This window comes from Loxodonta africana, chromosome 1 (genome assembly GCF_030014295.1).
Source record: "Loxodonta africana isolate mLoxAfr1 chromosome 1, mLoxAfr1.hap2, whole genome shotgun sequence".
Taxonomy (NCBI): domain Eukaryota; kingdom Metazoa; phylum Chordata; class Mammalia; order Proboscidea; family Elephantidae; genus Loxodonta; species Loxodonta africana.
In genome coordinates, this window is record NC_087342.1 from 12056961 (window position 1) to 12069508 (window position 12548).

General features: G+C 40.2%; 1 protein-coding gene across 10 annotated transcripts in view; it reads right to left on the reverse strand.

The window, feature by feature from the left end:
• The window catches only part of POLQ (DNA polymerase theta), a 115633-nt gene extending 106631 nt beyond the window's left edge, over nt 1-9002 (reverse strand). For 4 of the 10 annotated variants that reach the window (XR_010322290.1, XR_010322286.1, XM_064286997.1 and 1 more), the window contains exons 1-4: nt 7644-9002; nt 6468-6647; nt 2214-2344; nt 260-416 (exon numbers count right to left, since the gene is read on the reverse strand). Coding sequence is in view for 6 of the 10 variants with exons in the window: in XM_064286997.1 (XP_064143067.1) it covers nt 260-416; nt 2214-2344; nt 6468-6647; nt 7644-7812 (637 nt within the window). In the remaining 4 variants the exon portion in view is untranslated. Of the gene's footprint in view, nt 1-259; nt 417-979; nt 1086-2213; nt 2345-6467; nt 6648-7643 lie in introns of those variants that run through there. The other 6 variants (XR_010322260.1, XM_064286733.1, XM_064286700.1 and 3 more) reach the window with 5 other exon arrangements.
• Between the last annotated feature and the right edge of the window lie 3546 nt (nt 9003-12548).

Consider the following 12548-nt stretch of genomic DNA (forward strand, 5'->3'; position numbering starts at 1 on the left):
ATTCAAGGGCTCAAGGATATCCTCTGTTTTGTAAAGTGCGAAAAAGCAAGGTAGTATAGGCAATAACAACTGTAGGACACAAAACTTACGCTTTTTTTTTTTTTTTACTAAGTCGTAACATCACAGATGCCAATTCTTGCCTCCAGAAGTAGATGACAAACAATAGAAAAACAACAAAGGGTAAGGAGAAATCACAACAGCTTCCCTGCATTCCATCAAAAATAGTAATAGAAAGTATTTATTTCCTTATTTGGCTTACCTACAAGATCCATCTTATTTTCCCCTATGAGGCGATTGATCAGACCATTGGCTCTCTCAATTGTGCAGACAGCAATATCCAAGGAAGAGAAATGCCCTGTTGGAGAGGTACTGCCCATATACCCGTCTACTTTTATTCCTACTTCCTGAAACAGGCTCTAAATTGAGTAAAAAGGAACAACATATGTAAAAAGGAACAACATATGTAAAAATAATTTGAAATGTATGAATTGTAAGTCAAAGCACGAATTGGGTCTATCCCAGAACACAGACTTAAGTATCCGAGGACTTTTATCAGTTTACTGTCAGTATTCCCGGCCAGGACCTATTGGTTCTTTTTAGGTATTTTTACACTAAAAATATGAAGTTTAGAATTAACAAAACTCGGTAGAGATTTTCTGTTAAGACAACGTCAAAAAATTAAGTATGCCATTTTAATGGCAGCACTTAACAATCAAAGCAGTTCTAAAAGCTATTTATAGAAATTTATAGAAACTGGATGAAAATTAACTTAGGCACTAACATTTTTTATCTAATAAATAAGTAAGAAACTAGCTATTTCTAAAATGCCAATGTAACACACAATATACTTCATGAGGAAAATATTCTCATTATCCCACTAAAGAACAGTTCTCTATGTAATGGAAGAAAAATTTTAAAAAGTTAAATGCAGTGGGACTGTGATGTTAACTTTTTCTAGTTTAACTTTTAACTAACATACCTTCTCAATAAAAAGGATCCTTTCATCATTTTGTTACTTTGGATCTAAGTTGAGAGGATGTTACCATGTAGGACCAGCTTTGTTGACTATTTGGCCTCTGAAATAACTGTTAAAAAGATTTATAGAACCATAGAACTTTAGAGTTGTTCATTCAATAAAATTTTTCTGAGTGTTTATTGAGTTGACCCACAGTGCTAGGGTTAATGTCCTCATTTTACAAATAAAAAAAACAGGCCCAGAAAGTTATATGCCTGGCCTGAAGACATAGTGGCAACACTGAGACTTAAAAAAATGCCCAAACCCGTTGTTGTCAAGTTAATTCCAACTCACAGCGACTCTATAGGACAGAGTAGAACTGCCCCATAGGGTTTCCAAGGAGCAGCTGGTGGACTCAAACTGCCGACCCTTTCATTAGCAGCCAAACTCTTAACCACTACACCACCAGGGTTTCCAAACTGGGACTAGAATTCAGACTTCCTGAACTCCCAGTACAATGACCTCTTCATTCTAATGGCATGTTTTTCCACTACAGAATTCACAGTTGTAAATTTTCTATTTAATGAAACTCTGTATTTGGGAAAATGCCTTAGAAACCAATGAGTACAACTGAAATGTAAACTGTTACTATTATTCATTTTTACAGGAGAACACAGGAACAGATCACAGGCCTAGGGCTTCACCCATGCACCCATGGGTCCTGTTCCTCATCGTCTAAATGCTCCCAGAAGATCCTCAGTTGAGATGAGATGTGCTTCCTTAAGCACTCTTTCCTCTCCGTGCTTCCATCCAGCACTACTAGTCAGTTAAAATCCTGATTCTTAATTGGCACACTTACATGCCAATCGAAGTATTGTTTACTTTCTAAGGAAAAGTTTACAAGTTTTTACACAAATTTTACCAACTGCTCTTTAATTTCATGGCCTTTTCTCCTATAACCCCGTTATAAAACCCGTTGCAGTCAAGTCGATTCTGACTCATAGCAACCCTATAAAACAGAGTGGAACTATCCCATAGGGTTTCCAAGGAGCAGCTGTGGATTCAAACTGCTGATCTTTTGGTTAGCAGCCAAGCTCTAGAGTTCCCTGCCATAAATGGTCAACTTTTAAAGAGATGTTGGGATGCAATAAAAGAAATTTTTATTTTTCACTTGCTTTCACAACTCTATTCAAATGAGGAAAGCCAAGGTTCTGATCATATGCCTTTCACTGTTGCAAACTTGGTACAAGAGCATTACCTGGAGATAGTATTTCTTCTCCTTAGCCACAGAGACAAAGGGCAGAATAAACAAAGCTTTCTTCTGCGTTTCCAAAACCCGTTTCAAGATAAGTAATTCAGCAACAAGAGTCTTCCCAGCACTGGTAGGAGCTAAAACATGATTATTTCAAAAGGGTATTACAAAAAGAAGTAATAGTTGGCACACTGCATTAATAAATGTTTTAAATCACCATTTATTAGCTTCAAAACCTAATGCTAACCTATCATTAATGCCCCAACTAGCATCTAAAACATTTACACCAGCTTCCTAAATAGTCTCTCACCGAAAATAAAGCATTATTACATAAATCTTTATATCAATAATCAATGAATACTACTGAGTGCCTAGCTTATATCTAAAGACCTTGTCCTTTAAGTACCAAATGAGTAAATCCCTGTCCTGCAGAGGTTTACAGACTATTGAGGAAGGAAATGAAAAATTTTAACATATTGTGATAAAACTATGATAGAGGATGCAGAAGTTGGAAGGAAACTTATGGGAAGGGGACAGAACTCAGTGCTGAGAAGGGAGGAAGAAGAAAACTAATGCCAACCAGAAGAATCAGCATGTCCAGAGATCTGGAGGAAAGCCCGACATGTTCAGATAACTGGAAGTCATTTAGTAAACCTGGAGTATGAAGTACAAGCAGGGAAGTGAAAGAAGAGCTATGAAAGGGCTGAGGGAGGGTTTTATAATCTCGCCAGGTAAAGAGTTTAGCCTTTATCCTGAAAGCAATGCACAGTGACTGATGAGTCTTATGAAGGGGAGTGATAAGATCACATTTGTACTTTATAAAAATCACTTTGGCTGCAGGAGCAGGGAAAGACCAGAAGAAAAAGATAAACTAGCTACAAGGCTATTACATAATCTGGAAAATGATAGTGGGCTGAACCAAAGTAATGGACCTGAAAACAGACAGAAGACATAATCAAGGGACAGTTGAGGTTCTTCAAAAGGATAAACAAGTTACCATGTGAGCCAGCAATTCCACTCCTAGGTACACAACCAGGAGAAATGAAAACAAACATCTTCCTAAAATTTGTACCCAAATGTTCACAGCAGTATTATTCTGGATAGCCAGAAAGTAGAAATAACTCAAATATCCATCAACTAAAAAACTGATAAATAGAAGGTAGTATATCCACTCAGGGACCATCTAGCTCAACTGGCATAACATAGTTTATAAAGAAAATGTTCTACATTCTACTTTGGTGACTAGCATCCGGATTCTTAAAAGCCTGTGAGCAGCCATCTAAGATACTCACCCCATTGGGAGCAAAGGAGGATGAAGAAAACTAAACATAAATAGGGAAAGGTTAGCCCAGGGGACTAATGGACCACATCTAACACAACCCCCACCAGACTGAGTCCAGTACAACTAGATGGTGCCTGGCTACCATCACTGACTGCTGACAGGGATGACACAACAGAATGAGTCCCAGACAGAGCTGGAGAAAAATGCAGAACAAAATTCTAACTCACAAAAAAGGACAAGACGTACTGGCCTGACAGAGACTGGAGAAACCCTGAGAGTAGGGCCCCCGGATGCCTTTTTAGTTCAGTGATGAAGTAACCCCAAGATTCATCCTTCAGCCAAAGATTAGACAGACCCATAAAGCAAAATAAGACTGAAAGGGCACACTAGCCCAGGGGCAAGGACTAGAAGGCAGGAGGGGACAGGAATGGTGGTAATAGGGAACCCAAGGTCAAGAAGGGAGTGTCGACATGTCGCAGGGTTGTTAATCATTGTCATAAAACGGTATGTGTACTAACTGTTTAATGAGAAACTACTTTGTTCCGTAAACCTTTATCTAAAGTACAATAAATATAAAGAAAGAAGGAAGGAAAAAAAAAAAGGTAGTATATCATATGCTGTCGTTAGGTGTCATCGAGTCAGTTCCGACTCATAGCAACCCTACACGCAACAGAATGAAACACTGCCCAGTCCCGCGCCATCCTCACAGTAGTTGTTATATTTGAGCCCATTGTTGCAGCCACTTTGTCAATCCATCTCCTCAAGGGTCTTCCTCTTTTTCACTGACCCTTCACCTTACTAAGCATGATGTCCTTCTCCAGGGACTGGTCCCTCCTGATAATATGTCCAAAGTATGCAAAGTATATGAAACAAATCTCGCCATTCTTGCATCCAAGAAGCACTCTAGCTACACTTCTTCTAAAACAGATTTGTTCATTCTTTTAGCAGTTCATGGTATATTCAATATTCTTCACCAACACCATAACTCAAAGGCATCAATTCTTCTTCGATCTTCCTTATTCACTGTCCAGCTTCCACATACATATGAGGCAATTGAAAGTATCATGGCTTGGGTCAGGCACATCTTAGTCTTCAAAGTGACATCTTTGTTTTCAACACTTTAAAGAGGTCTTTTGCAGCAGATCTGCCGAATACAATACATTGTTTGATTTCTTGATTGCTGCTTTCACGGATGTTGACTGTGGATCCAAGTAAAATGAAATTCTTTTATTTTCATTTCAATATTTTCTTCATTTATCATGATGTTGCTTCTGGATCCAGTTATGAGGAATTTTGTTTTGCATTGAGGTATAATCAATACTGAAGGCTGTAGTCCTTCATCAGTAAATGTTAGCAAGTTTGTGTCATCTGCATATGGTAGGTTCTTAACGAGTCTTCCTCCAAACCTGATACCCTGTTCTTCTTCATACAGTCCAGCTTCTTGGATTGTTTGCTCGGCATACAGATTGAATAAATATGGTGAAAGGATACAACCTTGACACACACCTTTCTTGATTTTAAACCATACAGTATCCTCTCATTCTGTTCAAACGACTGCCTCTTGGCCTATATACAACTCTAGCAAGAACACAATGAAGTGTTCTGGAACTCCCATACTTCGAAATGTTATCCATAGTTTGTTATAATCCACACAGGCAAATGCCGTTGCAAACTCAATAAAACACAGGTAAACATCTTTCTGGTATTCTCTGCTTTCAGCCAGAATCCATCTGACATCAGCAATGATGCCCCTCGTTTCACGTTCTCTTCTGAATCTGGCTTGAATTTCTGGCAGTTACATGTCAATGCGCTGCTGCAACCATTTTTGAACGATCTTCAGCATAACGTTACTTGTGTGTAATATTAATGATATTGTTGAATATCCATACAATGTATATTATTTGGTTATAGAAAGAAATGAAGTACTCATACATGCTACAACATGGATTAACCTTGAAAACATTAAGTAAAAGCAGCCAGCCACAAAAGGCCACATATTATATGGTCCCACTTATTCATATAACTTCATCATTTTTAGAATAGGCAAATCTATACAAAAGGGTATCTTACTCAGTGGTTAGCTTCTAAAGTCAGTGTAGCAAGCCCAGGTTAAAAATTCTGTGTTTCCCCTGGAAACCCATATAAATCTTCTATAAAGTATATTATGTATGATTTTGTGTATACAACCCTGTACAAGCAGGTCACTTTATAAGATATAATGTATAATGTTCACACCCTGAAAAGCAACTGAGGTCACCTGGGAAATGGGCAGTTACGTCTCTCATCACACAATCACTGTTTTATGGACTGAATTGTGTCCCCCCCAAAATACGTTTGTAAATCCTAAACCCTATACCTGTGGTTATAACCCCATTTGGGAATGGACTTCCTTTGTAATGTTAATGAAGCATTATTTGTGTAGGGTATACCTTAAGTAAATTTCTTTTGTGATATGAAAGCAAATGAAGCAACAAAGAGAGGAGAAGACAGATGCCAAGCCACACGAAAATCGCCAAGGATTCCGGAAACAGAAGCTGAAAAGAGACAAGGACCTTTCCCCAGAGCCAACAGGGAGAAACCTTCCCCTAGAGCTGCCACTCAAATTCATTCATCGAATTCGAACTTCTAGCCCCCTAAACTGTGAGAAAATAAATTTCTGTTCATTAAAGCCACCGACCTGTGGTACTTCTATTATAGAAGCACTAGATAACTAAGACACTCTGAGACATATGTTTCTTGAGAGGCATGGCAGGCAGAATTGCCCCCTCTTCAGCTGTAATTTTTCTTGCTTCCCCCCCCAGTCATATAATAGAATTTGCATAAGTGAAATATGCATGAGACTCCACTTTTCATATATATTTTAAGATTTTTGTACTCTCATGAACCTTTAAAAATTTCATAACTCTCTCAGTAGAGTATTTTTTACATTCATAATGTCTTAAAATAGTAGCGAAATTAAATTGCACAAGTATGAATACCTGAATAGACTAAATTCTTTCCTTCCAGGACCTGTCCAAGCAAAAGGCACTCTGCCTGCCACTCAAACATCTTTTTTACACCAAAACTGTAATACTTCTCCAGCACCGCTTTAGGAAGTCCCCAGTTTGCCAATAGCAGCTTGTCTGTTTGGTCCTCAGAAACTGTCTGGTTGCATGCCCCTTTCAGGAAAAAAGAAAAAAGTAGTTAATAGTTGAATATAGTTCTAACACATGACTTCAGTAGTTAGCGCTCCACTATGTGTTGGGATTCCTTTGTGTTGGAATGAGGCTATTTAAAGCACATCCCGAATTGGAGTAGCTTCTGAGAAATTAACCACGTATAGAAAAATAATAGTAAATAGTTGTTTAATTGTTATTGTTGTTGTTGTCATTAGGTACCCTCAAGTTGGCTCTGACTCCTGCCAACCCCATGTACAACAAAACGAAGCACTGAGTGGTTCTTCACCGTTGTTGAAGCAAATGTGTATTTGAGTACCTTCCAACCTAAGGGGCTCAACTTCCACCTCTGTATCGGACAATATTCTAAATCATTGTTTAATCAGATATAATAAAAACAGTTCCTTAAAAGCCCCAAATGAAAAAATTTTAGGAGTATTGGAATAATAACGGGCAAAAATGAATGGACTGCAAACATTGCAGAGTTAGGGAAGTTTCTGTCAAAGTTTTAATACTATGCTGATACACAACCCAAAGGTAAAGAACTGGGCCGACATTCACTGGACACCCAGCCAATTTAAGAAAATATCACAAATTCCCTCCAACCTTCCCCTGGACTCCAAACAGCCTGTGTCATACTCCTGACCCGAAAATCCGGGATAAGGATCTATCTGTGTGAAGTACTAGGCACTGTAAGGAGCGAGCCTCTGACAGGTTATAGGGTTTGCCGAACTTGAAGTAGTTTCTACAAAGGTCGAAAGACCCAGAAGGCATTTTAATGTTTTTTTAGCGGCGGTCACCGAAGGAGTGGAAAGCACGTCCCTGTCTGAACAGAAAGTGATCCGCTGCTCCAGGCGTGAGTCACGAAGAAGGGGAGCAGAAGCCGAATCGGCCAGGCGAACAAACTCCGCGCCATGGGAAGCCCCCGGCCACCTCCCGTCGAATGGCCCAGCTGAGCTGTCCCCCTCGCCCCGCTGCCCCCACGGTCCCTGGGAGTACCTGCGGACAGGTGGTCGCGACCCTTCAAACTGCGCCCCAGGCCCGGCGGCGGGCTCAGCACGGAACCCGGGAGGAGCCGGGGGCTGTCACCGCCGTCCCCGCCGCTTCCCGAGGAGTCTGGGCCTGATGCTGAACGCCGCCGTTTCCCACTCCGGCGAGGAGGATTCATCGCGAGCCCTCCTCGGCGGTTTAGGGCAAACCCCAGTCCCAGCTCCCTCCGGCTCGGGAGCAGCCCGACCGGGTGACAGCGGCGGCCGCCATCTTTCCGCCAAGTTTTCAAACTCGGGACGCGCGGGCCGGCCCGGAACCATAGAGTACTCGGCGGAGAGAGCGACCTGAGAACTATAGAGTCGTGGGAAGGAGAGGCCCTCGCTGGTTAGAGCAGTGAGTGTGGAGGTTAGCGCAGACGCCCAGGCGTGGGGCTGGGTGGAGAGGGGACCCCGGGTCTGCGTTTAGGACCCGCTGTTACAAAGATTTCCTTCTCTCATTTGAAAAAGCAAGGCTATTCCAAACTTCATAAAATGGCCAGAGTTTAGTTTTCTCTCTTTGCCAATTCTCTGGAACCATGTATCTTAAAATTTTAACATTTGATTAGAACCCTCTTGGTAAAATACTCTGATAATTGGTTTGTTTGTTTTTTAATGAATAAATTTTAACTATCGATTTATTTCTTTAGTGGTTATAGGCCCAGTCAGGTTTTCTATTATCCTTGAATCGGTTTCTGTAATTTATGTATCCCCAGAAAATTGTCCGTTTATTCTTTTTCTTTCTTTCTCTTTCTCTTCCCCATTCTTTCTTCCTTTGTTCCTTTCTTTTCTGTATGCAGTTTATCACTATATTTTCTCATTACTTATTCCGTAGCTATTTTGTCTATAGTTATGTTACCCTGTTCATTACCTTTAATTTTTGAGCTTGCTTTCACTCTTCTTTTGTTTTTAATTAATCTTGCTGGTGATTTGCTTGTTGATCTTTTCAAAGAACTAGATTGTATTTTCGTTGATCCTCGCTATTGTTTCTATTTCATTCATTTCAGCTTAAAATTTAACAATTTCCTTCTAATTTGAGGGCAGGAATAATTAGTTGCCTGTTATTTTTCTAATTCACTAAGCTGGACACTTAGTTCATTAGTTTTCAATTTCTTTAATTGTGTTGTTTAGCTTTTCTAGAAATTAATGAATTTTTTTCTGGTCAACTTCATCCAGAAGTCATTAAAACAAGTCAGAATATTTCACAATGCTGTGGATTTGTCAATGTCTTCTTGAAATTTTAGCACTCCAGTACATTAGACACTAAAGAAAAACAGAAGTGGTGGAGTAAGGGATACAGAAAAGTGGGGTGGGACCAGAAGTGGAAGTATCTGGGCTGGATTAAGACAGAGGCAATTCCCTTTTTATACTGGCCTAAGGGTTTTCATATGAAGCCCTGGTTGTACAATGGTTAAGCACTCAGTTGCTAACTTAAAAATCAGCAGTGTGAACCCACCAGACACTCCGCTACGATGGAGGAAAGACCTGAAAATCTGCTTCTGTAAAGATTTCAGCCTAGGAGACCCTATGGGACAGTCCTACTCTGTCCTATAGGGTTCATAAGAGTTGGAATTGACTCAACAGCACACCACAAGGGTTTTCATAGCAGAGGGTGGTTGTATATGAATATATCACCCCCCGACCCCGTGTACTATGCATTGTGGTTTTATATAATTAAACTTACATTAGCTGCATTGAAAACAATATATATTTCTTCTCAATATTATTACAGTTGAAATCAACACCTGAAAGAGCCTAATATCTGTTTCAATCAAAATGTGGTACCCATAATAGGTAAATCAGACCAGTAGCACTTCTTAACATACTGGTATTTTAAGAAGAATCATTCCAGATTGTGTATGTAAAACATTTGCCTTAGCTATCTAGTGCCACTGTAACAGAAATACCACAAGTATGTGGCTTTAACAAACAGAAATTTACTTTCTCACAGTTTAGGAGACTATAAGTCCAAATTCAGGGCACTGACTCTAGGGAAGGCTTTCTCTCTCTGTCGGCTCTGGGGGAAGGTGCTTGTCTCTTCACCTTCTATTCCTTGGCTCCTTGGTGATCTGCATGTAGTGTGGGGTCTCTCTTCTCCCATCTCTTCTTCCTCGCTTGCTTGTTTAATCCCTTTTATATCTCAAAAGAGACTGACTGAAGACAAACCCTATACTAACCTTGCCTCATTAACATACAAAGACAACCCATTCCCAAATGGGATTATAACCACAGGCGTAGAGGTTAGGAATTACAATACATGTTTTTGGGGGACACAATTCAATCAATAACAACATTATACAGGTATGACCCAGAATTACTAACGGAGCATAGCTCACCCCTATCAGTGTATGAAGATAGGCCAGGGTCTATTTCTGGGTACAGTGTCTATTTTTGCCAATATGCACTGTGAGGACTATGTGATGAGGAGTTGGCAGTTGCTGGCACACAGACCCCTTGCACAGCTATATGAATGCTTCACGGAAGGTCCTCTGAATGCGCCCTAAATGCCCTAAATGATCAGTCTGAGCCAAAAGCTTATTAATGGACCTCTGCTCTACTTTTTGGCAAGGTAGAATCAAATGAGTTCTGAATGTAAAGTGGTGCCTACTAAATACTTAGTCGTACAATTAATTTCACCAAGCAAACCTAATAGGTGAGAGGCCTGCCCCGAAGAGGCTGTACTATTCTATAGCACTCGAAATTTCAAGATGGTCAGTCCAATAAAAAAGGCTCATAACAAGTCTGAGAAATAACCTAACTTCTAAAGAAAATGGAGTCCCTGGGTGGTGAAAAAGGTCCCTGGGTGACATAAACAATTTATGCTCAACTACTAACTGAAAGAAGGTTGGTGGTTCAAATCCTCCCAGAGACCCCATGCAAGAAAGGCCTGGTGGAAGAAAGGAGTGGTGATCTACTTTCAAAAGATTAAACCAAAAACAAACCCATTGTGCCTATTCTGACTCCTAGCAACCCTGTAGGACTGACTAGAACTGTTCCGTGGGATTTCCAAGGCTGTAACCTTTCCAGAAGCAGACCGCCACAGACCGCCACATCTTCCTTCTGCAGAGCAGCTGGCAGGTTTGAATCACTGGCCTTTTGCTTGCAGCCGAGCACTTAGCCACTGCACCACCAAAGACCCTTTCCATGAGACTACAGTCATTGAAAACCCTGTGGAGCACAGTTCTATTCTGACACACATGGGGTCGCCTTGAGTCCGAATTGACTCGACAGCAGCCAGTGTTTTCCAACAAATGGTGCAGTTAACGCTCTCAGCCGCTAACTGAAAGGTTGGAGGTTTGAGATCACCCAGAGGCACGTCAGAAGAAAGGCCTGGTGATCTGCTTCCAAAAAATCAGCCGCTGAAAATTCTGTGGAGCATGGTTTTACTCCAATGCACGTGAGATCGCCATGAGTCTGGGTCCACTTGAAGGCGACTGAGTATAATGAACACAACTTAAATGACAATATTCTAAAATTCCACAAGATGGAGACATTACTCCATGAAGGAAACACTTTTCTTTATTACATTTTATGCATCCATTTTGTGTGTGGCGCTGGGTATATGGCAGTAAACAAAACCAAAATGTTCCTGCCCTCAAAGAGCAAGTCAAGAGACAGACATTCAACAATATATAAATACACTAATCATTTTAAACTGACAAATATTCAAATGGAAATAACAGGGCAATAAGCATGTACGTGCTATCAAAGAAATAAAGGAGGATCCTAAATTAAATTGTAGAGACTGGAAGATTGAATTCTTAGACTGGAAGAACTTTTTAAGATGCTGGATACCTAGTGGTTAGAGGACAACTCTGGAGCCAGTCAGCCTAGGTTTGAAGAGGTAACAGCTCTTGTGATCTTGGGCAACACCTCCAAAACAGCCTGTTTAGTTATTATGAAGGTAAAATAAGTCAGTATGCGTCAAGTGCTTAGAATAGTCCCTGGCACCCAGTAAGTAGGATTCAGAGAAAGTGGTATTTGAATGTCCCAATATTGCTCCCCAATATAAATTCACCTTTCTGATGGGGCAAGAACAAAGCAATCGCTCACAAAGTTATTCTATTTTTAATAGATGAACTATTCTCAAATGAGGAAAATAATTGGGAAGAATTAAAAAGGAATGGTTTATGTTAGTCTAGAGAATATTTTAAAATATATAATTTATTTCCAACAATCAACAGCCATTTCTAATTTTTTTAATGTTAGAAAATTGAGAAGAGAAGGGTCCTTCTCATAATTATTGAAGACTATGCTAACAGTTATCCTAACAATTAATGGTAAACCACCAGAAGTACTTCCCATTTGTCTTTTAATTGTGTCTGAGCTTATGTTCCTTGGAACTTTATCTGTGGGTATTCTTCAAGGTCTGAGTTAACACCCTTCAGAGAAAATTTGCACATGCTCTGCCAGCTACGTGGTAGACCTACCAATTCTGGGTCCCTTTAAACTTAATCAGTGGGTTAGTATTTTTTTAGGATAGGGACATAGCAGAATTACATCAGACACCCAGAGCCAGGTTTGTATACGCTTGCATGCTCACTGCCTCAGTCTGCGGGACGGGTACTTCTCTGCTTTACTTACTGAGAGTGCGGCCTGTCTGGGATTTTGGCTTTATGCAGGAGGTCTTCGACTCCTTTCCCCCAGAGCCCATGATTCATTAAAACTCTATAGATCACCAGGGGTCAGCAGTCATCACTATGCAAAATGTTGGTTTCAGTGCTCCAGTAACTGCTCTGGCTTGTGGTTTTGATATTTGTGTCCAAACAGTAGTTCCCTGCTTTTACCAGCTTAGTCATGAATTTTAAAAGCCATGTTTTTTGTATGACATCCAACATTTTAAGGTGTCCTGTTTTGTATTAGGAGTGGTTTCTTTTTC